Source organism: Patiria miniata, unplaced genomic scaffold (genome assembly GCF_015706575.1).
Source record: "Patiria miniata isolate m_02_andy unplaced genomic scaffold, ASM1570657v1 HiC_scaffold_30, whole genome shotgun sequence".
NCBI lineage: Eukaryota > Metazoa > Echinodermata > Asteroidea > Valvatida > Asterinidae > Patiria > Patiria miniata.
Window position 1 is genome coordinate 9,258,488 of NW_024037070.1, and position 27,423 is coordinate 9,285,910.

At 39.2% G+C, this 27,423-nt stretch overlaps 3 protein-coding genes across 5 annotated transcripts; 1 reads left to right on the plus strand and 2 right to left on the minus strand.

The window, feature by feature from the left end:
• Positions 1–192: 192 nt before the first annotated feature.
• Positions 193–6,536, minus strand: LOC119739510 (ras-related protein Rab-31-like). The gene is made up of 6 exons (XM_038214485.1): positions 6,279–6,536; positions 5,372–5,451; positions 4,817–4,898; positions 4,508–4,579; positions 3,840–4,056; positions 193–2,680 (listed from the first exon to the last, which is right to left on the minus strand). Exons 1-6 carry the CDS (start codon positions 6,312–6,314, stop codon positions 2,586–2,588), a joined length of 582 nt encoding a protein of 193 aa, XP_038070413.1. The 5' UTR covers positions 6,315–6,536; the 3' UTR covers positions 193–2,585.
• Positions 6,537–9,020: 2,484 nt separating this feature from the next.
• LOC119739296 (NADH dehydrogenase [ubiquinone] 1 beta subcomplex subunit 9-like) lies at positions 9,021–12,061 on the minus strand (the record flags this gene model as incomplete). The annotated part of the gene is made up of 4 exons (XM_038214176.1): positions 9,021–10,083; positions 10,666–10,721; positions 11,238–11,380; positions 11,823–12,061. Coding segments are annotated over 4 exons (603 nt in total), but the record flags the coding sequence as incomplete, so codon positions are not given.
• Positions 12,062–12,147: 86 nt separating this feature from the next.
• LOC119739292 (coiled-coil domain-containing protein 102A-like) lies at positions 12,148–27,257 on the plus strand. 3 transcript variants are annotated; one of them, XM_038214170.1, is made up of 8 exons: positions 12,148–12,323; positions 19,574–20,733; positions 21,345–21,453; positions 22,025–22,141; positions 22,456–22,665; positions 24,388–24,558; positions 25,187–25,290; positions 25,712–27,257. In XM_038214170.1, the coding sequence occupies exons 2-8, from the start codon at positions 19,826–19,828 to the stop codon at positions 25,836–25,838; spliced, it is 1,746 nt and encodes a 581-aa protein (XP_038070098.1). In that variant the 5' UTR covers positions 12,148–12,323; positions 19,574–19,825; the 3' UTR covers positions 25,839–27,257. The 3 variants fall into 3 exon arrangements, with proteins under 3 accessions (XP_038070098.1, XP_038070099.1, XP_038070100.1); XM_038214171.1 differs by having other exon boundaries at positions 12,148–12,285; XM_038214172.1 differs by having other exon boundaries at positions 12,162–12,265.
• The last annotated feature ends 166 nt before the right edge of the window (positions 27,258–27,423 follow it).

Consider the following 27,423-nt stretch of genomic DNA (forward strand, 5'->3'; position numbering starts at 1 on the left):
GAAAAACATGTCAGGTCACGCAATAATAATCCATACTTGATCAATACTGCCTTTTTTTTTGTGTGATTTTATTGCCGTCGCATGGTTGCAGAGAGAAACAAATCGCAAAATAAGTATTAACAGTGTTACTTATTAAAATATTTTTACAGACAAGAAGGCATGCATGAAAAACAAATGAGAAAGACAATGAAATGCCTATTGAAATGGAATGACAGTGTTTTGATTTTATTCACTTGAACATGCTTTCTTACAAATGTATAGACATTTCTTTGATACCTAGCAATTAAACTTCATGGTAAAATTTTCAAAACCATGAATCGGATGATTTTTTTTTTTACAATAAATGGATTGTTTAATAAAACCAAAGTAATTCCTGGTTGGAAATAGTGTTATCCCCCAAGGAAATGAAGAACATACACAGCAAAGGACACATAAGTGCAGGGGAAAAGTATGAAAAGGACTTAGGGATATATTTGTAATAAACACATTTACAAAATGTACTTTGTACTTATCAAAAAAAATAATCTCTTACAATCTATTATAGAGGTCAATGACTTATCATGTTTATATCATTTCCGTTTTACTTTTGAAATACGCCTTAAATTGAATACGAGGGATAAGTCTCTAAATCATTTTTCAAGCAACATTTTAGTTCCATTCAAAAATTCCATAAATTTCTCAATAAATCTTACAAATGCAACATTTCTTTGGTGAAGGTTTTGTCTCTATTATCAAAATCCTTATTCCTGGCCCCAAACACTAGGTTCAAGAATAAATTACACATATCTTTGCCAAGAAACTGCTTCTCGGTAACTTTCATAAGAATGCGCAACATGTAAAATATATTTAACTTCTGAATTCGGAGACTACGAATGATAAAGAATCCATACAAAGATATAATATAACCTTTTTAGGCAGCAATTACAATTTGATTTCATTAAAATTTCATTTTGGAATGTAGGCAGTCAATGTTCAAGTCAAGACAATTCCTTACGTCTTTGCTGCATGGATTAATTTGATGAACTTAATGTATGGAATCATTGCAAATATTTCAAATTGGGAAATTTTGTCCTAAAGTTTCTCAGAATCTTTCATTTTATTGGATTAATCTACTTTTCGCTAGATAAAATATCTCTATTTACAAAATTACACATGCATTCAATTTTAAATATACCAAATTGTATTTTATATTATTGTTGTTCTGCAAATAGTTATATAGGATATAGATTTATAAAGTAGAATTTTAAGTCACGTTTTCTGCAAGTTATAATGTCAAAACTTCAAAAGGCATGCTTTTTTAAATGCTCACTACAGTAAAGACAGTTAGATTAGCTATAAAATAAGCTGAATTTAATTGTTCTGGCTTTTCATTCCGTCATGACCAACAAATTATAAGTTTGTTGCCATGTATGGCATACTCATAAAAATATACAAATGCAGGAAGAATTTCTGGCCCCTCCTGCAACCTCAAACAATAAACGTACAAGGTGCAAATAATTTAAAATCGTTTTCTGCAAAACAATCTTCAAATTAATCTTCAATCTTCACATGTAACTACTATGTGCCAACGCAACCTCAATATAAACCTTTCAGAAATAAGTATAAAAAACACCAAAATAACACATATTTAACACTTATTTCTTAAATTACAAAAAAAAGAGTGATTTGGTCACGGTTTCGATTTGGCATGCACGCTAAACCCTTGTGCATAGAAGGCAGTAACAGAATGACTCATTTAAATTCATTCTTTCTAAATATCAATTTACAGTCTTTAAAAAAAACTTAAACTCCATGATAATGGCTCTCAGGTAATGTCCATAATTTGATTTGCATTAACACAGCTTTGACATAATAAATAAGCATGATGCAGTACCCATGATTAGGTTGGATGTGTTTGATGTGTTTTGCTAGCATTTTTCCCCCCCTAGAATTTCAGACTCCAATTGTCTGCTGTTATACAAACCACATGCTCAATTTCTTTTCTCCCTACAAACCTGTAAAACTGTTCTTACCTTTGCATTCAAAAATGCACATTAACAGCCTCTAAAATGGACAACATTGAATGCAGTCAACTGGGCTGCAAAATACGTTTTAAACAAAAAATGATGTTAATTGTATGGAAAGAGCAGTTAAAAGTAGGATATAAGCATCCACACAACCATCCTTTAAAAACTGGGCGTTTTTGTGTTATTCTTGCGAGAACGAATTTCGTAGGTCAAAATTTTGACTCTCAAAAATCGAGCTGTTGGGTGCTAGTCATGAATCCCGCTCCCTAAATAACAGAAAGAACTGGTAAAAAATCACCAAATACTGTGTTTCTCTGTTAAACAATGACAAAGATTTGTAAATTTGTACATTTATTAAAACAAAAATGTTTGCTTCCATGCAAAGTAATCCGGTCGCTGCAATAGTGCATCCTGCTTGAAGTTGTTAAAGCTTAACTTTTACCTGGTTTTGTTAAAAAAAACTTACCTTAAAGACAACTTTAGTTTTTAACACCAAAACGGTGAATATTTCAAAATTCAAAAAAGCAGTGACAGAAATAGGTGGCAACGGCAGACGAACCTTCAGTGTGGGAGCAACTGCTAGCAGCAGCGACCTCTCTTCTTGCCTTGATTCCTCCCCGGTTTCACAATGTCGTTTGAGTTGTAAGGCATCACCTCTGGCGGTAGTTGCTCACCTGAGAGGAAGGTAAAGAATGTCGGGAAGTAGAAAGAGAGACACAGGAAATAATAAAGTTATTCTTCAAGTGAATCTACCTATCTTCCCAGCTAGTACATGTAATTTCACTCAGAGTGGACTACTCTTACACAAAAACAAATAAAAGTTCACTTTTTTAATTGACATGGGTTAAATTTTACAATCTTCTAAGTCAAGAGCTAATCTAGGAAACTTTGTAATGAAATCTGACGTGCAAAATGATTTTCATGATCGAGGCAAAGACTCTTCATACAAAGCATCGTATCTAGTAAGTCTGAAGAAACCTTTACAAAGCTGAAGATGAGGAAAGGTGTCGAAGGTACCATCTAAAATCTCGCAACATCCCTGTTACTGTAACACCACTGGCTGCAATCCACTGTTCCCATGTCAGTATGAAAATACACTTGAACATTTTTTAAATTTTAGATTGAAGTGGAATAACTATTAAAACTGCTACAATAAACGGGATATTTCTACTGTTTGTACCCAGAAAAAGTGGCCTATTTAAAGGGACACTTCGTCCCGGAAAGCGCCCAAATGGATTACAAAACGATATTAATTGGAAAGGGCATTTAAAAGTAGAATATAAACGTCCACACAACCATTCTTTAAAATTTGGCCATTTTTTGTGTTTTTCTTGCAAGAATGAATTTCGGGGATCAAAATTTTCACTGCCAAAAATCGAGTTATTAGGGTGTCAGTCATGATTCCAGTTGCACATGTTCCACCAGTGCATCGCATTCTGCGGACGTGTGGGAAACAACGTATGTGTATTGGTGTTGTGGTACTTGTACATTATGTGTGTACACACACGACGTGTACCGTACATTGAATCATCCGACACAGAAACTGGGGCAATGTCCATAAGGAGACATATTTACAGCTGGAAATACATACGTGTATGCCATAAAATGTCCGCCACGTCAGAAGTAAACAACAGGTTTTTTATTTATCTTTTCTCAGGATCAGTGCACCATTAGGTTGGTTTCCTTTCAACCAGACCTTTGAAATAGGATACGTAAATAATCTTTAACATAAGAATTTCGGCGATTTCAGGATGATGTGCCCCTAAACTGACAGTATTCCCAATGGAATGCTCCAAGTTTTGAGAAGTTCCGCTAAACAAGTAAAGAACTTACTGATGTTTACAAATAATTCTTTGACATTGGCAGCTGTTTTGGCGCTGGTCTCGATGAACACTGCTCCTATATCCTGGGCATAGTCCATGGCCGTCCTCATATCAACCTCTCGCAAGTCAGCCATGTCATTTTTGTTCCCCGCTATCGCTATGGCGATGTTATCGGGGCCATGCTGCTGTAGCTCGTGTATCCAGTCTCGGACTTTGGTGTACGTCACCTGGAAAGTGAAAACAAGGAAAGCTAAAGCACTGAAATAATGAATCAGAACTAAGCATCGACTTTGTCAAAATTGTGTCAGCTGTCACCAAGACCAGTAGAAAGTTAGTATCTTTCAAATCTTTTAAGAACTTTTAACTAGGTTTGTAAATTCCTCCAGTGTGCAAGAAACCATTAGTAATTTTCATTTCGAAAGAGTAACAGTATTAATGACTGGAGTCTATCTTCGTTGGTGTAACAAAATCCTCCATACTGGAGATCTTTGCGGACTTGGAAATATACGTATGATCTGTAGCAGTTCCTCTATCAGTTCATGTCAAATAATGACCAGAAGATAGTATATTTGATAATTAAAAGTGAAACATTTATTGTAAATTATTAAAGCAACCACTTGTTTAATTCCCTCTGAACTGGACAATGTATTGAAGTTGTAACACTGAACATGCAGGTACCTGGCTGGTGATGTCATACACAACGATTGCTGCTGCAGCTCCTCTGTAGTACATGGGTGCCAGACCACGATACTGAAAAGAAGAATCGATCGCCATCAAATTGTTTCATCTCAACGTCCTTTCGAGATTTAGAGTTACGTTAAACAACTTGTGATATATATATTTAGAATTAACAACATAATAACGCTTTTTCCAAAATTAACATTCATCTTCAACCCATTTATTTGATATGGGCAATTTATCTAAGATTTCTCAAGTCATATTTTCTTTTACTGATAAAAATTACATTAGAGATTAGGCTTTCCATACCTTTTCCTGGCCTGCGGTGTCCCATATCTGGAATTTGAATGACTTTTCACCTGATGTGATTGTTTTGGACATAAACGAGGCACTGTAATGAAATGAAGAGACATTTCAACCAATTTATCATTCGCATTTCTGAGAGTAAACGAAATAGGAATTCTGGACATGTTCAAGCGTTTAGAGCAGTTACTCATATAACTGCAAACGATTTCAATGAATAATTCACTGATGATATTGTGAATTATTTAAACAAGAATGTCTGAAAATCGGATGCAAGGTCTGACAGATTATGTTTTCGTGTTACTTTCTATGCAAAATCATACAATTTTCTCAGATTCAAAGGTTCGATTCGGTCCAAAGTCTGAAAAATCATACGCCTTATAAATATAATTATTTAAATATTCAAGCAAAACTCAATTGTCAAGTGGTAAGACATCTAAACAAGAATAGATTTGAGCAGAAAGTGGGTGGGTTGATTTCCACTTGACTTATGTATGTGATTCTCAAGGGCTGAGAAAGCAAACAACTGACCACTACAATGGCCAGCTGTTTTTGACCTACCCTATCGTTGGTGGAATGGAATCTTGGTAGGAATCACAAACAAACCTCTGCACAATGCTGGATTTCCCAACTCCAGAATCCTGAAAACATAAAGGGAATTTTTTACTCAGTAACGATATTTTTCATTGTCAATTGATATGAATAATGAATTATGTTATATTTATAATTTGGGATAACTAAACAAAAACACTTTCATGACTTTGCATATCCAAAAAAATATTAATGAAACTTTGGCGATCGTGAAGTGTAGGGCCCGGTTCCTATGGGAACAAAATCCACTTTAAAATTAATGGACCTACCAAACTAGTTGGCGACATTCTCAATAAACAGGTATATCATAGATAGAGGGCAGGGTTTTGATTTTTTTAGGGAAATTTGGGGTTAAAATGACGATGACAGCGCGGCGACAACACGCGACCCGTAAATAAAGATGGCGATCACTGCGCGATGTACCGTGAGCACGCACGGCGCGCTGAATCGCAAGGCACAAACCGTGCGGGAAAATCGTGATTTCTACCCCAAGGCCAAGAATCTGTTCAAAATTGCAAAACAGGTGTCATTAAGAAAAGTCTGCTTTTGATTGTAAAGGTGATTTTTGAGCAATAAAAAACATTTTTGACTCTAATTTGATCAAAACAAAACAGGGGCCCTACACTTCACGATCGCCGAAACTTTTGTTTTGACTGGTTTCACCCTCCAAAAAATAAAATTTGTTTTAAAATTTAACTGCCCTTTTTTTCCGAGGGGGGGGGGGGCATTTGATAGGCGCATTAAAGAATCGGCCAATTGTTTGCAGGGTAGACTGGTTCCGCCACCCCCCCCCCCCCTTCCTCGCATGGAACACCCCCCAACCACCCACCCCAAGCCCCTCCCCTACCATGCCTACCTCCATAACATGCGTACTTACCCCAAGCAGGCAGAGTTTAACTTCTCGCATAGCCATAGTTTACCGTTTTGATTTGTGGTTACCTCGCGCCCATTATCGACTTGATTCGTTTGCCTATTCGATCGGAACGAGAGGACACATCAAGTTTAAATGCACAATCACTATGATTTCAGTGGGACAAAACCAACACGTACTCAGCAGATAGCACGGAAAACGCGAACAGTGACCAAAGGTTGACGAAAGTTTCCGGTTAAAGTTTTATTACACTGGGGTCTGGTCTCCAAGCACGGTGTGATCAATTACCACGAATAATTGGATGGTATCAGACTCATCCTGATTTCAGATTGAGCATTGGCAAAACTAACATACATTTCATGTCAGAATTTATGTCCAATTCTATCAGTTTATTTTTCTCTATTTCATATTGTTTTGGACCTCTGACGATTATTTACATGCGCTTGTGATCATTTATACGTCTTGAAATTAAGGAAAAGGAAAGTTCCCTGAATTCAATGCTGACATCATCTACACGGTTGCAGGTATAAAAGGGTAGATGAATCATGCATACACGTAGTACACGCCCCCAAAGGAAATAACCACAACTTTCGTCGTACGATCGTTGCTCAATCAACTTCCTCGGCTACAAAACGGGAAAATTGAGAATTATTTTTGAATAAATGTGAAGATTATATTTTTTACATAATTTTCCAAAAGTCACACCCCAGTTTTTTTTTTTCGGGATTATAATTTGTTCAATATGATTATGAATACATCAGACAACCATTTTCATTTCTACGAGAATTAACAGGCATTTCTGTGGATCTTCACCTTAAGAAAACTATCCCCTATAAAACTTGAAATCTGATGCTTAATTTGGTTGACACAGCTCACCACTTCATTTTATCTTTGTGGCAAATCATTATGTTCATGTAATCATGTTTTCACAATAAAACAAGACCAGGGGCAACCCTACTAAAGCTGGTCCGGCCGTCCCAGGCCAATTTGGTCTAGAAAAAGGGGTCTTGGTAGTACAGGGTGAGTCAAATGGCTAATTAATGGGGGGTCAGACAAGTCGACCGTTGAGACACGACTCGGGACAAGTCGACCGTTGAGACAACTCGACCGTTGAGACAACTCGACCGTATGTGCGATAAATGGAAAGACAAGTCGACCGTTGAGACAAGTCGCCTCGCATGTTTTGGGCCTAGTTTCGGGGATAGTACCGGGGATTTTGACGGCGGCCGATCGCCGTTTGGGAGTGATGACACATGAGTTTTTTTGTTGCATATAACAGAGCCGATATAGCGCAGCGTGATTGTCCGTGCACATCGTTCGTTTTTTTCAAGGCCACGTGCGCGCATCCCCGGTCGACGTGGCCGTACCGTGTACGGTGGCATCGTTTTTGCCGGGCCTGTGCGCCCATTTGCCGGTCAACGTGGCCGTACCGTGCACGGTGACATCGTTTGTGCCGGGCCTGTGCACCCATTTGCCGCGCTGGTCGACGTGCCCGCGTGCCGGGCCCGGCCCGGTCCTCGCGGGCGGGCGGGGCGCACCGGCCCGACGCGACGCCCTCTGTACATCGAGTATGCCCGCGCCGCACCCGTGATCGGTCTTGCCACAGATTTGTGCAACTTTTTCTGCTCCATTAAGTCGAGCAGTCTCAACGGTCGAGTTGTCCCGAGTCGAGTTGTCTCAACGGTCGACCTGTCTCAACGGTCGAGTTGTCTCAACGGTCGACTTGTCCCGAGTCGAGTTGTCTCAACGGTCGACTTGTCTGACATTCAATTAATGATTCATATGTACGAATTGCAATTCTGCTCTGTGTACACAACGTATATGCGAAAATGCAGTTTTCACGGCGCGTAGTGCGGGAAAATTTTTCGCTACGCGGCAACCCGTGGTCCGATTTTTATGTTTTTGGTATCAAAAGATGCGCAAAGCTCGAGGCTAAAAAGTCATAGCAGCTCGGGTCGCGAAAAAAATTGTTTAAGAGGCTATCACGGAAAATGTTGAGGGGGGGGGGGCGGATTCCGCCCCCGGCCTCTTTAGGGTTAAAAAGCAATCAAATTTGAAACACCAATGAAGTATATCTTAAAACAGCATATTCTTCCACTCATCCCCCCAAAAAAGAATTACTGAAATTAATCAATGCTGTCAGAAGTAATGCACGTTTTACTCAAAGAATCCATATTATTTATAGCTGTCCATTGAATGCCATTGGAAGTTATTGAGCCGACTGAGAATTACAGATTACACACAAGCATTCAAATACAAATATGATTTACAACTGAAACATTATTTTTACTGTCAGATTTTGTGTTTTCGAATATGAGGAACAAGTCATCTTTTTTTTCTGAAATATTAATGGTGATTTTGTTCGCAATTCATCGAGGTTGGAAAACGTCCATGTTTCATTGTATTTAATAAGTATTCATCAGATCGTAGAACGGTAAATGATCATTGGTGGACAGCTGAATTTTGTGATCTTCCTATTAAAAGAGACGTAACTTGGAAATGGAGTATGTAAATGATGTGAAACTTTCACAGTTACTAGTCAATAACATGTACTTCATGCCTGTGTGGGTTTTTTTTACAAAATGGAGCGAGCCACATATTCTTTTATATTTTTTTCTTGTTCGGTCACTTTCTTTTTAACTCACCCTGTATAGTCATCTGAGGTAAATTTTGTGCCAAGGTGAGGTAAGGTAATATAAAACACAAGTGACTGGAACCAGCAAACATAACACAAACACACAACTGTCATAATTATGAGCAATCTGTTTTCATAGAACATTTTATTTATAGACTTTCTCAATCAGGCCAACATTTTTTCTGTTTATATAAATGGTATACCAGAGCAACCTTTCCCAATCTTTACTCAGATTGATTTTTTAAATTAAATGAAACAATATTCTGTAAAATCCAGAAATTTGTATTTTTTTTTATATCCCAATTCCTTGCGTTGTTCGCACCAATCCTTTTAAATTTAACCAAAGATTGGAGGAAACTGTTCAAAATTATTATGGGCTTACGATGAAACCACTGCAAAAACATAACTAGAATAAGGTCCAACTCTCAAATATAAAGTTATATCATTCACAGGTTCAAACTTGACAAGGTTTTGTTGTGGGTGTTCTCATCCTTATGTGTACCAGAAATGTCACAGGATGTGGTTTACAGTATGTTGCCGGATTTCCTGAAAAAAGGAGTTCATTTCAATTCACTATGCTAAAACACACACCACTAGGAAAATGCATAACACTGTGATCCTATGAGGTAAAGCCAACTTAATAGCAAAAAATTAATTATGCACAGCAAAAATATCAGCAATAATTCTACTGGTATCACTGTCCTGGCTGCTGGCAAACACTCAGAGATAATGGGACGACAGGTGGAATAGTATGCTCCTTATGTCAACAACAGACTTCACTCTATCCAATCTATGAAAACAGACTTCAATGACCCCCCCCCCCAACTTCAAACATTAAATTTAGAAAGTTTAATTTAGACTAAAGATCGATTCTACCATGACAATAGTTTAAAATGATAAACAGTAAACAGAAATTCAGGATTTACGATGACTCGAGCCAGTGATATGTACAGGAGGGTGATGTAACAATCCTCTGAGCGGAGGATGATGATAGAGGTCATAGGTCATAGGTCACGTTGACTGGGGTTTCCCCTGATCAGCTCCTTGTCCTAGTAGTTGTTTTTCCTCCTCTACCAGTTGTTGCCATCTGGCTTCCTCCTGAATGATGCGTTTCTCTCTCCGGGCAAAGTAAGCTGGGTAGCGTGCCTTCTCAGATGGATGCCAGTAATTCAGAACCTGACACAGAATTTTGAGTAAAATGGAAACTCAACAGAAGCATGTATTTCAAATGGGTACAAATTCTAAGACTTAAAGGTAATGCTGTTCTTGTTGTCTGGTCCCCTGACCCTACTTCAGACGAAACTGAGCAATTTATAGATATCGGGGAATTGTCAGGTCAGGGAATCAGACTAAATTGAGGGAAGTATTTGAATAAAAGTCATTTTTTTCCAACGATGGTTGGCCGACCATCGTCGGAAATTGATACAAAAAATTCCACTTTTCTTGAAAATGACAGCACACCAGGTGCCATGATTTCACAGGATGCTTGAGACTATCATTCACTTACAATCAAGTAAGTTATTTTGTAATATTTTTGTACTTTTTTTATGTTAGCAAATGTCGATATTACCTTTAACATATAAACCGCCACTACAATCTTTGACATGAAATGCACCAACATTTTTAGGGCTTGCCATTTCAATCCTTTCTACAAGAATCTAAACATTAAGTGTGTGAAAGATAGGAGGGTTTGTATTGATAGGCCCTTCTTACTTTCCTTTGTACAAAACTACAGCTTAAAGAGACTTTATAACTCACCCATTCCGGGGAAGGGATGTTACGCTCATAGCGTGTGCCTCCAGGAGAATCAATAACTGAAAAAAAGATACAAGATTGTCAAAAAAATTAATAACATGAAAATAAATAAGAGCCTTAATACCACATGAGGTTAGAACTAAATAATGAAGATGTTCTATGATTCAAGTGCTACAGAAGAAATGGGAGAATTGGGAAAAAAGGTGATAAAATATCAAAGGTAAGATTGGTCCAGATATGAAATCAAGCCATCATAAGTCACAGCCAGACTATCACATGACTATCACATGTCAATCACATGTCATCCACTCTCAAGTCAAACAACAAGCTATTGGGCATTCCTTTTAGTGGGAGTAAATTTCCATAGACACAACTAATGTTGCTCTTTAACTACTAGTCCAGTTTTCTTGATAAGGTCTTTTATGAAATTCAGGCCATCAGAAACACAGGAGACTTGTGGACTATCATAGCTACTTTTCAAAGCTTTAGTTTGGTGTTGATGGGGACATTTGCACCCTCTCTCCTCTGTCATACCCCTGGTGACGCCAGTCACGCTACTGCCTCTTTGCACTTACATATGTATGGCTGAGGATGTTGCTTCTCCCAAAACTCTTCCTCTCCATCTTTGAGAAGTTGCCCTGCTTTCTTCATGTTTGTTTCATGCTTGTGTTCATCAAATCGGGCTCTCAATAGCGTGACTTCGTAGCGGAACGTTGGCCTGGATTAAAAGGACAAACCGTACACATATGCATCACTGCAGGCAGAACTATCACCTCAGGCCTCAATTCATATAACTTACTTATTTTTAAAAAGTCAATCATTAGCTGCTGCATCAGAGGGGCAAAACAGTCAAACAGAAGGAAGAGTGAACAATTTGCCAACTGAACAAGCACGACGCTGAGACAACTCGACTGGTGCGACAACTCACCAAGTCGTCCGTTGAGACAAGTCGACTTTGACATCGAGACAACTCAACTGTGCAAAGTATTACCAGGGCGGATCCAGGAATTTTTACAGGGGGGTGGGGGTTTCATGGGCAAAAAATCTGAAATGTAGACAGGTTTTTTTTCTCCATACACTTGTCACGGCCACGGCATTGGCCTCCAAAATCAATAGTCCGGAAAATGGGCACATTGTTATTTCAATTAATTAGGCCCTACCTGTCAGTAATCCATGATTCTAAATGCCTTGCTGACTTCTTATACAATCGAAGAACTCGCTGTGCATGCGTGAGTGAGCTCGTCATATTTAAGAATGAAATTATCGTAATATTTCTGAACTTTGAAGCACCGGACAAGCAGCAACCGGCAAACAATCGGAGCTGCACGAAAATACAGACAGTGAGAGCGCCCTCTATTTTGGTAATCACGTCCCCGTTTCGATAACGTTGGTACCTGGCTTAGCACAAATACGTATGAAGGTAATGTGCGTATGCAACCAGCCAAAATGCATGCAAAATTGCAACTTTTCAATTCCATACAAAAAGCTCGGCACGATACCCGATTCTCTCGCGCGGAAGACGTCGGAGGTGGTGCGAAGAACTCCTTAAAATGTCACCATTTTCTTGGTGATCAGTCTGTTATCTGAAGGGTGTTGCGTGCTTGTACGTACTGATGTCAATGGGTAATTTAGTTCTGCTTTCACTTCTCTAGGAGTAGGAGGTAGGCCCATTTGATTTCCTACCAATACCTTCATGGGGTTTTTTGTTTTTACTCGAGTCTCGAGTGTGAATTTTTCATGTTGTTATAATTGAGTGAGCCTGTCATCTGGTCATGCCTGTCAGTGTAGTTTGGTTTAGGACCCCCCAATGTTTTACTTTTAGTTCCGCTCAAAAATTACTTTTGCAAATGACCGTCATTTCAATTCCCAATAAAATTTTGGCGATCGTGTACTTGGTACAGTGTAGTTGGGCTACTCCTAGAACTATGAGGCTCCACGTAGTGGAGCCTCATAGGTTCAGAACCCCGCAAAATTGTTGTCAGCACAAAACACTAATTAAGTACAAAAACGTCCATCCCAACGAAGCCGTTTCCCACAGAACCGCTGCACAGTTTGCCCCTAAACTCCGTACAATACCTCATGACATACTCACGCTATGTGCACCCAACAAACATCGGTGGATTCTGTCGGTTTTTTGCAAAAATGATGGAAAATATGCCCTTTCCGCACTGAGCCAACCTGACACTTGAAATTTGCACGCGCGCAGAATGATCGCAGTCATTTTCGGTCCGATAGCTCGGAGCGCGCCGCGGGGGGTACGTATTCGCACTTGTACGCATGCACATACTATCGTTCCGCTCCTATACCCCCCGCGGCGCGCTCCGAGCGATCGGACCGAAAATGACTGCGATCATTCTGCGCGCGTGCAAATTTCAAGTGTTAGGTTGGCTCAGTGCGGAAAGGGCATATTTTCCATCATTTTTGCAAAAACCGACAGAATCCACCGATGTTTGTTGGGTGCACATTGCGTGAGTATGTCATGAGGTATTGTACGGAGTTTAGGGGCAAACTGTGCAGCGGTTCTGTGGGAAACGGCTTCGTTGGGATGGACGTTTTTGTACTTAATTGGTGTTTTGTGCTGACAACAATTTTGCGGGGTTCTGAACCTATGAGGCTCCACTACGTGGAGCCTCATATTTCTAGGAGTAGTAGTTGGGCCTGATTCCCTAAATTTAAGCAAGAGCACAAAAGTCAAAATCCACTTTGAAAGGGGGTGGGGGCTGGGGAAGGGGGGGGGGATGTTGCAACTTGACACCACTTTTTTCGTCATATATCATCTCAATGAAGCTCATTCATTGCAAAAATGATGATAAGACATGAATCTGGGACTGAAAAATATAAAATATTTCCAATTTTGTTAGGAAATACTTAATTATTTCTTGACTCTAGCTCCATAGACAATGATAGACTTTCTACACAAACGCAGAAGTGGTGTCAGGTTGCAACATTTTTTTTCGGGGGGGGGGGGGGGCACAGAGGTAGACTTACCAAACTACTACTAGTTAGTTGGTGACAATAACAACTTGTATCTCAGGTGATGTATTTAGTAATGCTGTGGCTGTTTTCAGGGTGAAAACTTATGTTTTTGTTTGTATATGGTTAAGTCGTTAATTATCTGTAACAAAACACCATGTCTGCCATTCAAGTTGGGCCCTACAACCGGCAGACCATTTTCCGCTGTTATGAAGGTGATAAGTTGGGCCCAAGTTACTTGGTCTATAACTGATCATGCGGTGAAATCTGTGGAACCCTGAGTGCAGAAAAACATGAAAAAAAAATCAGACCAACTTTATTACTCTTTAGCTGACAAAATTCTCGGAAAGAATGTTGCAACCTGATGCCACTTTTTTCTTCATATGTCATCTCAATGAAAGTCATTCAATGCAAAAATGATGATAAGACATGAATCTGGGACTGAGAAATATTTCCAATTTTGTTAGGAAATACTTAGAAATTGTTTTGACTCTCCACAGACTTTGTACACAGTCACTGAAGTGGCGTCAGTAAGCATCAGGTTGCAACATTTTTTCCAAATTCTCTCAAATTCCCAACAGGCAAAGATAAGGTTCTCAGTCATGTCAGTGTTTACCAGTCAAGTTTCAGATCTCAATTCAATTTTTAAAGGAGACTTTTCTTCAACATTTTGCACCTGAGAGTGAAGCCAAGTGAGTTCCATTTGAAGTCTTTTTTCCTTGTATTGCATGTTTTTCAATCTTAAGTTTTGGGACTAGTACACAGTTTTGAGAGTTCTAAATGTTCAGAATAAGGTAGTGTTATGGTGAAAAAAGTGGCATCAGGGTACAGCATTCTACACAAAATTGTTCCTCAGTCTCAAAATCAAGTTCTTTTAAAATCCTACAACTGTGTATTTTTACAATTTGAATGAATGTGGATGCCTTTGGGCAGAAATTGCTTAATTCTTGACCAAACGTTACCCACTCAGGCTGGGAGTAAAGTATGTGCATGTGTACCCGTACGTCAGTTTTGGTCACGTTTGTATGACCCCTGGGGTGGAGATTTTGGTCCTTTTGTCAGTTAAATAAAAACCACTCTTTAACAGTCAGTGGTGCCCGGGGGTGGGGTTTTGGTCAGTGTGAAAATACTAGAGGATTTTGGAAACAATGGATTTTTTTTTATATTACTAGCCAAGTACAGACTACAGTTAAGTTTAATGCCTGCCTAGTGGTTCCCACAGCTGATTAAGTATGCCAAGTTGGCATTCTGTGAAGTGCCTGGGTAGATTAAATTGACTCAAATTGCCTTTTTTATTGACCATCATCAAATATGGTCATAGTGTGATCTGATACTTATATAACCAACTGCTTCATTTAGGCTCTACCTGTACATGTACAGTACCAGAAATAAAGAATTTATAAGGTTGAACCTTTGAATGAATGGGACTTGGCATAATTTTCTGTAACCTTAGTTGAAAATTGTTTTAATAAATATTTTTCGATTATCAAAAGTGAGTAGTACATGATAGTGCATTTATTCCCAGTATTCCAGCATAGTCTGCAACTTAGCATAAACAATGCTGCATCCTTTACAGGATCTGTTCTGTATTTTTCAAGATGTTTCACAAAATTCCTCTGGTTGATCCTTGATAATTAAAGGTGTATTTTTTAATTTTAGCCCCATACATGGGCCATGTAATAATAAGTTTTGAAAAACGGTCATTTTAATGGATTACTGCAATACCCTTGGGACAAATGTGTACATGTGCACAAATAATAGGATAATTTTGGTTCTACTTATATTAACCCTAACCTTCCCAACATTATCAACCCCCCCCCCCCCCCCCTTGGTAGGCAAGCCATGAGTACCAAGTCTATCAAAATCTACCTATAGCTGTGGTGGATTTGTGGTGGATTTCAGTGGATTTGGTCCTGAAGCATTATATGAAGCTGAGTCAGTGATAGATTTCGGCGGACTTGGTACTGTTCTTAGTAAAACTCAGTTGGGAGATAGGGTCGATATAAGTTTTTTTTGTTGGATGTTTGATCTGGCTTATAAATCTAAAACGTCATTTGCTATCATTGTTCTCTGTACTTCAAATTTGCAATTTTGTTAAACACATTGTCCGAATAACAGTCCATGTACAGACAGATTCTGTGATATAACGCTTAATTTCAAAAGAAAGATGGACATTGGAAAGGTCGTATCAATCAATTGCGTCTTTTGCACATTCTGTAAATTTGTGGAAAAATGTTGCCTCGGCTATTTGCCCAACCAGTCCCTCTGGAAAGCTTTCACCTACACCTACATCCAGACTCAAAGGCTTAATTGTCAACCATTACCCTTTGTAGTGTGCTACTGCTGTGTGAACTAAGAAGGAAATCCATAATCTCTTTTTATTGTCGCCAGTGTCATATATTTTGAAGCCTTGGCTATAGGACACTTGGTATTTGAACAAATCTACTTACCACAGGAATTCATCACAGTGGAAAGGTTCCCCCTGTTTGCAAATTTCAATCAGATTAAAAGGGCTTTCCTTCCTGGATAGGATTAGGATGAAAATCTCCCTGTTGGGGAGGATCATGATAATCACTATGTTATAGTACTTTTTTTTCTTAGTCCTTAATTTGGTAGTAAATGCTTACAACTGTTGGTCAACAAACAAATCATTCAATACAATGATACATTTTGTATTCTGTACAATGTAATTGTATTATCTTGTAAAGTAATTACATGTATCTTCTTCCATTTCAGTGTGCAGTAGATATTTTTTGTAATTTTTTTTAAAGTGAGAATGGAGTGAGCAAGAGCTGAAATTACATGCTTGTATTTCATTCATGAAACCAGATATTTTTGTAAAAATTATCTTGAAACATAATCATACAGGAATGATAGAATTTCAGAAAGCACAATACAAGATGGTTTCCAAACACGCCATTTTCCATTTAATTTTTTTTTGGCGACAGATGGCCAATTACTGCCGCCACAATTGTGCCGCGATACTTTGCACATTGCTTGTAGTCGGCCCTAGTTGTTAGAATTGAAAGCTTTATTTTCAATGCGTGATCAAGGAGGATTAGGAATTAGAATACATTACTTACAGGAATTTGCAAATGTAATTTAATTTCAATTAGAATTTCAAGAAAGAAGTTGAAAAATTAAATATGTCAAGATTCACAAGCCATCAGCAAAGACCATATATTGGATTTTCAGATGATGTGATTTTTAAAAGGAAAAAAATGCTTTCTTCCATCTCAGTTGTAACCTTTAAAATTGAAAATATTAAGAAAGAGAAAATTAAAATTAAGGAAGTCGGTTTCTTGACAGGAGGAAGGACCATCAGTGTTAAACTCAACCACCATGTAATGTTGCAAAAAAATTCTTATTCGCCCTTCTGTCATCGCAGATTGCATTACGTAGTTTTACAAATTTAATTAGGCTGGTTGAAAAATGGTTTTTGCACACACGCGCCTGTTCCCGTGGCACTCGCGCTCTTTTTTTCTTCTTTTTCTTCGCGGAGTGACCAGAGGGCTGACTCATCAAATTGAAGGCGAGAGTGTGGCTAGCCTCGCGGTGAGGCATTTCATCATTGTCTGCATGACTGCTTGCATAAGCCGACATTGTATACAGTCACGGAAGAAGGGGGGAAGGAATAGATATTAGCATGCACGGCAGTGCTGCACTTTCTTAATCACACAACACTGTGGACTTGGGTACAGTCTCTGTTCGGTCAGATTAGGAGACTGACATACATTGTTTTCTTTACAAGAAAAATTTCATGTCCGTGGAAACCAAAGTGTGTGCAACAGTGGTGTGCAAGGTATGGACATTTTTTGTATGGAAGATACATAAATTAATTTCTTGACAGCTTTTTATTATTAAATAAGCAGCCATTACATGTGAAAAGTGAGGGCATTGTCTTGAGAAGTTACTAAGTAATACGTAAAATTGGTTATGGATACATGATGTCATAATCTGGAACCGGTTCCTGACATCAGCGGTCAGTACTCGGGTACCCGGTTCCGATGCACACACCTAATTGTAAAATGTGAAATGCATCATTGAAAATCTGTGCTGTAAAAAGGTGATTATGTAAGCCAGTCGTCCGTGATCCATACCTGCATCATTTGCTCTGATAAACAGGCTCTGTCGTGCATGAGTGTATAAAAATATCAACATGGTGCATAAACGTTTGTACCGTACATGTACATGTGCATGTAAACAACATTGACCATTTAAAACTAATAAAAGATTAATTTTAATGGCATGTGAACAAATGTCCTTTTTTTAATATGGGAAAGTTAAAAGCAAAAATTTTGATTTCAATAAAAAAATAAGGGGGGAAAATATAACAAGTTACCATTTCAGTCCTGTTTCTTGAATGTCCATGATACGTTTTTCCCACACCAGAAATATTCTGGGCCATTTGTGGATGTGAATTTTGTAGCATTCAGAGCTCAATTGTGACCTACATTATTTACCACTAGAAAGGGTTAAATCTGGCTCAGGGCTAGTCAGAGGTATTGCGAAGGTGAAGTGATGTATGTGACCACTTGTTGGAACTGTGGCCCTATTTAGTCACGTACGTTTTCCCGTTAAAATAAGGCAAGAAAGTATACATGTAGCTTGGGACATTTTTGTTCATGAATCCGAAGTTATATTAACCCTAATTCGGCAGGTTGATTTTGATTGAACAGTACACATGCTTACATACTCTGCTTTGTTTGTTTTTCATGCTTTACTGCAAATGTTTTTGTGGCAATTAATTGATGGATTTCAATTTATCATTGAAACCAAGGCTCTCAGTGCCAAGCCATTGTATGAATTGAGGGCTTTTTTCAATTTTAATCCTCAGCAAAAGCGAGCACAGGGCCCTCGGTTTCAATGCAAATTTGAAATTTGTCTACAGATACATGTACTTAATGAAATCATTACTCTCAAACCTTCTTAGATTCTCATGTGTTCTCATGTTGTATGTTAGGCCATGGACCATGGTTAGGCAGTAACAAGCACAGCACAATTATGGTCAAGGTCCTTGTTTTCATGAAGCCCAAATTTCAACCTACAATTTAATAACCGTCACACACCAAGATAATTGTTTCAGTAGGCATAGGGAATCATGTATGTACGTACATGACCACCATTCATGTCAGCCTAGGCATGTATTATGATGCATGTACCATGATATACAGTAGGCTAGTGATTCACCTAACATCCATAAATTATTCTCTTTGGATGCATGGCACGTGTCATAAACAATCATCAATCATGCTGTAATTGCAGTGTTCTAGTCAACTACTTTCCTGAGTCCCTTGTTCGCTGAAAAAAAATGCAATAACATTGTACATTTAAGTCTGAACATCAACGCTAACTTGTGTTGAGTACTTTGAATAAGGAAGAATAAGTGTTTTGATACCGCTTATTACAGATATGTAGGAAATGTACAAATATTTGTAAATTGTCTCGGACTTCATCTCAAGTCCTTTTTAAATGTGTTTAGACTTACTCCGCACATTTCTTTTCTTCAAATTCTACCCATAATCAAGAGAGAACTTAGACCTCATTGTCTATTTTCTGGATCGTAGTTCCAACTGTATAACATTGATACTTTAGTATATTTGTTGGACTCTTAAAGGGAATTGTGCTACTGGTATTGGCTTGCAATTTTACATGTGAATGTACATGTACGTGTGTGTGTTGAATTTCCATATTTTTATTAATTTTTTTCCTGGCATGTATGACATGTCTGATGGTATAATTTGATAATCTTCATTCGGTAGGTGGAAAGGTCTGGTTGGCTTGTTGGGGAAAAAAATGTTTAAAAATCTGAGGACAAGAAAATGATAGGTTGGAAGCCGTAGGCTCCAATTCTGCTTCATTCGGTTTTCTTTGTCAATCAAAACATTTATTAAAAGTACTCATTCTTTCCATTTTGTTACATTTTTCTCCTGTCCAGAAAAAAGTGTGATGTGGCACAGTGGCAATATCAAGATGCTCAGAAGTGATGGATGTCTCCAAAGCAGGCACAGTATGTCTTGAACTTTCAACCCTTCAAGATATGAAGCGATTCTAAGATCTCCATGTTTGCACCCTAGTGCTACTCTCTGGCCCCTTTCCTCTCTACAAACAGGAATGATATTCTCAGTGTTTCGCTAGAGCTTTACGGGTTGTTAATAAACCATTTGACATAGGAGTGACAAGTGCCATCATGAGTCACACGCCAGTCAACGGATCGCCGAAACATGCCGGAGATTCCTCCCGTCGTTCCCGCAGTGCCAAGACTGATGCTCACAGCATGGGCAGTCTGGGATCGTCAAGAGACGGTTCCAAGGGGCGATCTAGTAATAGCTCCACCCCTCCCCCAAGCATCCATCCGAATCAGCTGGAGGACAAGGAGGAGCTGAGATTACGGGAGTTAGAGGAAGCCCGAGCCCGGGCCGCCCAGATGGAGAAGACCATGCGATGGTGGTCGGACTGCACTGCCAACTGGCGTGAGAAGTGGGGAAAGGTACGGGCAGAGCGGAACAAGGCGCGGGAAGAAGTGCGGCAACTCAGGATGAAGCTGGAGGTCATAGCCAAAGAATCAACAGCTCTAAAGCGTGACAAACAAGAAGTTCTAGTTGAGAACGAGAGACTAAGGAAGGCCTTGGAGCACGAACAGGCTAAGACCTCTTTGCAGATCCAAAGCCCCGTGACTGAGGACAACCCTGATTACCTCCCAGAGAAGGATACAAGCAGTCTGAGACAAACATTACCTGAAGGTGACGGCCAAGACATAGACTTCATCAAAAGCGTCATGCTGAAGGGACAAATGAACAACCACCTGTCTTTGGCAGACTCAGAACCACCTCTAAGTGCTCAGGATAGTGCGCGTCATCCCACCAGACAGAGTCCGAGCCATCATCGGGGTACGCCCCATGGAAGCCCAACCCACAAACCTACCAACGGTGCAGAAAATGGACCGATGTCTTCCAGTGGGAAGCATTTAGCCAATGGCAGCCCTAGTCGCAAGGTCAGGGAGATGCAAACCCCTTCAGATGAAATGGTCAACCAGAGGATGATCATGCTGGAGCTGAGAATGGAGGAAGCTACCAAGACCATCCAAGTTGAGAGAGAGTAAGTAGAAAATAAATCACACCTGTATAACTATTAAAGGAGCCTATTCAAATATTGGTTGGATAACCGTAACTTCTCCAGATCCCTCTCAATCCACAAGGAGGTTTTCCTCAAATTCTATGAATGAATAGGGAAAAGAAAATGTGTTTATTTATTCATTTATTTCTTCTTTAACTGGGAAGCCCATTCAGTGGAATCCACTGGTCTCCCATGGGCCCCAGTAAATTGAAGACAGTGTGAAGAAATTACAGTTTTAGGTGTGGGAGGAAAACCCCAGCAGAATATTGTGTGGAAAACCCACGGCATCAAGAAGGGGCTGAAAACCCAATCCACATATTGGGACAGGCAGGAATCGAACCCGGGCCAAAGCAGAGGAAGGCAAGGAAAGTACAGCTACGCCAAACTCACTCCCCTGTGTTGCTATATAATCAACAGTCTTGATGAAATATTCTTCCAAGATATCCATCTCCAAGTTTGCTTCCAAGTCATTATGCATTTTTGTCCCTGGGCAAAGTGTTGCTATGTTTATTGAAATTTCCAACAATTTCAAACTGATTCAACATGGTACTGCACAGAAATGAAATTACCTTTTTTTTTGGTTCTCTTCACAGTGAGAAAGAGTTGTTGAGCCAGCAGATCGAAAGGTTGCAGAAGGAACTGAGCGTGATCAGAAATCAGCATGATGAGGTCCGCGACGCTAAGCAGCAGGTGGTCAAAGAGGTGGGTGGAGTTACAGTGACCTTTACGATTGTGTAAACCTAATGTTCATTCGGTAGGGAATTAGAGTTTAATTGCTCAAATGTACAGAGAAATAAGTATTTGGCATGTCTTTTGCCGTTACATGTACAAGATTTATGTAATATCACGGATATTATTACAATCAATGCTACATGTAACTTCTAATACACAGTAATTAATTTGAACATAGTAGAAAAGGTGTTAAAGTAAAATGCACATTTTGATACTCACTTATTTCTGGAAATTTTAAATTCATCAAATCAACATTTTGATCTTAGTGTGAAATTGTTTGGAAAATGTTTATTATTTTGGTTTCAAAACTTAGTGAAGTTATTTTGACCAACTACTTATTTCACCATAATTGCCAAAATAAAGGGGGGAAAAAATTCTTCTTTTTTAGATTAAGCCTTCTTTTGATAATTGTTTTTGCCTGTTTTCCTGAAGCTTGTGTTTTGAAAAGCAGAGCTAAATCTTTCCTAAAAGTACATTTCTTTCTGAGATGACACCTTCCATTCATTTTTATTTCTTCATCTTAAAATCTCCTGTTTTCCAGTTGAATCAAATGAGGGCAGAGCACCAGCGGGAGTTGGTCCGTGTGACCTCTGACCTTGATGACGAGTTGAACTGCAGATCCACCATGGATATGCGCATCTCGGACATGCGCAAAGAGGTGAGTTGCCACCAGACTACAGACGGGACCTCACATATTTATATTAGGACAGGCAACACCCGCAAACCTTCTAAAATTCTGGCCGTAGTGTAGTTACGGGCCCCGTTCCGATAAGAAAATGAAAATGACCTTCTAGGTTATTAAATGCACCCAACTAGTTGGCGATATTTAAAGCCAACATATAACTTGTGGACAGTCATAGTGGCAATTCCTGAATGGGTGTTTGGGACTTGGGAGAAAAAAGTAGACAGTAACACTGTTGAGCGCATTGTTGTTAATGCTGCGGCTACTTTGGCTGTTAAATACTCTCGCAGCTGGAGCGTCTTCAGGCAGAGAATGCCATGGAGTGGGGCAAGAGAGAACGCCTAGAGACAGAGAAGCTCTCCTTGGAGAGAGACAATAAGAAGTTGAAGGCAGAGATCATTGACTTGAAGGAACATCTGGCCAAGAAGAACAAGCAGGTGGCGGCCGATCTGCAGATGAACCTGAAAACGTTGGAGGAAAACATGCTGGAGAAACATAAGGTGTGTTTGGTGAAGATGGGAGGGGTACTTTTTTACCTTTTCCTAATAGCCAAATAGCTTGCATGCCTGGGTCCCCATGCCAAGGGCCTATTAGTCTTCAGTCGAGACGTTGTACATTGGATACTCGATCACTCGCTGAAAGAGGGCGTTATTAAAATAAACCGCTGTCACCCACAAACGAACTACCATCACAACGTCTTGGGAATCTTGTAGCAGTCATGTTATGCATGCGCACCTGTTCTACCTAATGTGTGCAGTGCACATTCAACACCTTGCATAATAGCCCCGAACAAAACTTCAAACTTTGAGCCAGTAGCATACAAGATGCTACAAGACTTTTGTGCAACTTTATGGCAGCTCTTTTGTTGTATGTAGTACGCTTGCGACCGAAAGTGGACCGTATTTGCCTGCAGATGTAACACAAGCACACTAGGTTGCCCATTTTTCATGGGGAAATGTTATAAGATTCTCAGACGTTGTTGCAATAGCGGTTCATGTGATTTGCAGTGACAGTGATTCGCTGTGATTACGCCCTCTTGCGGCAGATGATCATGTATCTGTTGTGCCCATTCTTGAAAATCACGCATTCTCGAGAATGGGCATGCACATTCTTGAGAATGTGCAACTGGATCCTTGCTCAATCTTGGCAAAAAATAACTCTTCCAGATTGAGCGCACATTCTCGAGAATGCGCGACAAGATAACGGTCTTGTCGATGCCGAGCACCGGCTGCGCTTGGCAAGTCTAGCTGAATCCTCGTTCACTGATTCTCAATAATTATACTGTTGCAACGCAAGGCGCTGAAAAGTAGAGTGGATATGATAAGTAAAGGCGTATTAATATGGGGGGGGGACCGGGAAAATTAAGAGACATAATAATACTAGTGCAAAGAATTCTGATTTTGGGGATAATAAAAGCGGGGGGGAGGGGGGGACGTAAGAATGAAGAATGTGAAGAATGAGAATGAATACTGCGACATCCCATAGTGCTAATGCTATTTCCCATTTAAATTGCCACCAATTTATTGTTCACATCCCACCATAACGTCGCAGAGCTGGATTCTATCTAGTCAAAAGAGCAATTTTTGCAGCTTCTGGACATCGTTTTTTTTCGTGGCACGCATATGATACATGCAGGGACTTGTAACTTGTCTAGCCTAAACAAAGCACTTCCCAGACTAGTTCCCAGTCCTCCGTTATTACAAAACTTCCCATAGTGGGCAGAAAAAAAGCAATAATAACAGGTTTAATTTGATTCAAATTATCGTAGTTATACGAGTACAGAAGCATAGCACATTTTCTTTCCTCTTTATGTGAATTGTTTCCCTTTTAACCGCTATACAATTCATTTAACATAATTATGTCATGCAATGTTTGTTAAGATTGGGCAAAATTCATAAATTGTGCACATGATATTCCCACCCAATCTTAAGAATGAGCGCTCATTCTTAAGAACGCGTGCTCGTTCTTAAGAATGGGCGCTCATTCTTAAGAATGCGCGCCCATTCTCGAGAATGTGCATGCCCATTCTCGAGAATGCGTGATTTTCAAGAATGGGCACAACATATCCAATATACAACAACGTCTTGACCCATGACTAGGGGCTTATAAAATCTCTTGAAGCAAACACCGGAGAAAATTCTAAGATTTGGAAATCCCACCTTGCCTCTGGATTTGAGAACTCCTTAGTTGCATTTTCCCAATTTTCCCTTCGTTTTCTACAGGAGTTGGGAGAGCTGAAACACAACCAGGGGAAACTCAAGAAACTCCTCCAGGAGAAGGTGGCGGAACTGGACCACACCCTCAGACGGGCGGAGCAACACGAAGTGGAGGTGAAGAAACTGAGGGGACGAGTGGATGAACTCAAGAGGGAGCTGGCCAAGGCAGAGGATGAGGTGAAGATTCATGGATGGCAATCCATGTTTTATTGAATTAAAGTTATCAGCAAAACTTCCACATTGTGTTTAGACAATTAAACACTTAGCCAGCACCTTGGCAAAAAAATAAGGTTTTTTACATTAAATGTCCTTGGATGGGATTATATTCTTGTGTTTTGTAAATTTCAAATTTGAAATTACTGACAGTTTTTGTGTTTGAAGGGGAATACAAGGTCCCTTTTTTATTTATATTTGGGATCATTAAAAATGTTTCTTTGGGAAAATTTTTACAGATTTGTATTTTGTTAAAAATCTTTAAATTTGGGCTGATTGTCAGGGCTCGTACATGTAAAATGCTAGACTAGGGGCAAGAAGCTCAAAGACATTACTTGACCAGACATTTTTTTATACTATACCTGTGCAAAACTGCTCCAAAAATTATTTGAATTAAAAAAGGTATTATTTGAAAAGGTTGGTGTCTAGTACATTTCAGTATTACAACTATGTTTTCAAATATATGGAAACTATATTGTTACAAATATCAAGGAGAATTTCATAAATATGAACAATTAACTTTGCCAAATGCAACCTCAAATGAAGCTTCAGACATTATTAGATTTATTTTATTATTAATTGTTGTGTTCAGGTTGATCAGCAGACAAACTTGGTCAGGAAGCTCCAGCGAAACCTTGAAGAGAACCAACAATCCAATGAGAATATGGCCGTCCAGGTAGAACACTTACAAGCAAGGTAAGTCATCAGTTTCACTCGACATCTTTCTTGTTGGTCAGAATTTGTTTCGATTTATTCACGGGCATTGCTAGAAGGGGGGGGGGGGGGGGGGGGGGGGCGTCCATTAATTTTTTTATCAGCAAAATTATCCACCTGTTGGCCAAATCATGTGTCTCTCGGCAAATATACCACAACAGATAGCACCACCTAATGTGTGATTGTGTTTAAGATCATTCACTTTGAATTGTGATCAGATCTATGGGGACAGAATTTAGCTAAAACCAACAAAGTTTGGGTTTAGACAAACGTTGAAAAACCCAGTTGTGTGCCAAACAATGGTCTGCAAGCCTTATATAAGGGCAATAAGCTGCCAATCATAATCTTTGAATGCGTCTTCCATTTTACCGATTTTATTTTAAATTTATTTATTTGAATGTAGACTGAGGAGTATGCCCACTACGACGTCCACGCTAGCCAAGAAGCGTGCTGCCAGCTTCAGCTTTAGCTCTGGTAACCTGGCTCTGCAGGATACCAGGGATGAAGTCACATCAGATATTGACATCTAACAACATTCCATGATCAGGACACCAGTGAAAGTCACTCTCAATCAAATTCGAGCAAGGACTATTTGAATTAAACCATAGTTGGACTAACTTCACTCGAATGGTTGGACTACTGTTGTCGACTATTTGGAACCAGAGTGCCAGGGCACGGTTGCATCACTGGTTACCATTAGCTGCGTGCATCATAATGCACAGCAGGGAGCCAGGATCAAGAAGTGTCATGATGACATGTTGACCAGCGTTTGACTAGAGACGTTCACACATTGCTATCAATGCACAGGCATGAGTTACCTCACAAATCGACCATCAGTCGACTAATGGTCTTTGCCTGAAATTGCTCCTCTCTTTTGTATGAGGTCATATGTCTGTAAATTTAAGGCCTTAGTGAATTCAGTATTGTATTGGTAAGGCCATGTCATTTAAACATTATTGAAACAGAAAGAGCGTCATAGTAACAGTGTAGTACAGTAAACAGTCAATTTATGGTCACAAATCGAGTGACGTGTGAAATACTTTGTTACAGTGGATGTTAATCTCTTTCCATGATCATCTTGTTGACCAAGATATATTTTGCAGAACTAACAATATAATTGTCAACTACATGTATTTCTGCAGTATAATTTAGCTTCAGAAAAGGGAAAAATTAAAAGATGGTCTTCAAATCTGATTGCAGGTTGGGTAGGGAAGACCAATTCTCCGTGGCAAAAACTACCTCATTGAATTTGGAGCCATGAGAAATTACAAATATTCAAACACCTGAAAGTTTGGTAAATTAAAGTTTGGTAAATTTGTAAATTTGGTGACAAGAACAGGGATTTTGTCTGCAAAAGTAAACATCTCATACAATCCTGCCTAAAAAGTGTAACATTATAGGAACAGTGGCTATACGGGAAAAGGGAAATGTTGCCTTCTGTATTCTACAGTTTGACTCAAAAGTGTCATTGTTCAGATCAGCCAACTGCCATTGTAGTGCACATGTTGTTGTTTTTTCCAGTATAAATTGTACCATGTGTTAGGTTTCAGCGTGTACACCTACTTGTCTCGTCTATATTTTAGCTTTATGGTAGATGTTTATCGTCAGTGGTAGTATTTTACATTATGCATGTACAATGTAACTGTACTGTAGGCTAGAAGAAGAGTTTTGTGAAAATTGCTATATGCAGACAAACAGGCTTTTCTCAGTTTGTGTGGAAACTAACCTGGTGAGCAACGTCATTACTGAGTTCGCACTGTTACATGCAGGTCGCAAACAATCTTATGAGGAGATTGAGTCGCCTCAAGAAGAATGTGTATGACCTAATTAAATTTAATTAAATGTGAAACAAGCGTGCATTTTTGGAAACCTATTGGTTGAAGTTGCATTGAATTCAAGCATGTTACCACCTCGGTATACAGCATATTAAAAAATAATTGAATTCCGTACATCTAGATGTCTAGACATCCTGTAATTTTCAGGGGAAATTTGGAGTTTGTCCGAAGTGACTGCAGGTTTTCTCTCGAGGTCATGGGTCATGCCTCTTTGACCTTTTGAAATTCTCTGGTTATTTACCAGGTCAATAGCTTCCATATTGAATATCAAGTGAAAAAA

Excerpts from the sequence above, each read along its gene's own strand:
- LOC119739510 (XM_038214485.1), bottom strand. The coding sequence starts at position 6,314 with ATGGCTATGCGAGAAGTTAAACTCTGCCTGCTTGGG. Across the intron at positions 4,580-4,816 it reads ACACCGCAGGCCAGGAAAAG|TATCGTGGTCTGGCACCCAT; the intron begins GTATGGAAAGCC and ends TCTTCTTTTCAG. Across the intron at positions 4,057-4,507 it reads TGTATGACATCACCAGCCAG|GTGACGTACACCAAAGTCCG; the intron begins GTACCTGCATGT and ends TTCACTTTCCAG.
- LOC119739292 (XM_038214170.1), top strand. The coding sequence starts at position 19,826 with ATGAGTCACACGCCAGTCAACGGATCGCCGAAACATGCCGGAGATTCC. Across the intron at positions 20,734-21,344 it reads ACCATCCAAGTTGAGAGAGA|TGAGAAAGAGTTGTTGAGCC; the intron begins GTAAGTAGAAAA and ends TTCTCTTCACAG. Across the intron at positions 24,559-25,186 it reads TGGCCAAGGCAGAGGATGAG|GTTGATCAGCAGACAAACTT; the intron begins GTGAAGATTCAT and ends TGTTGTGTTCAG.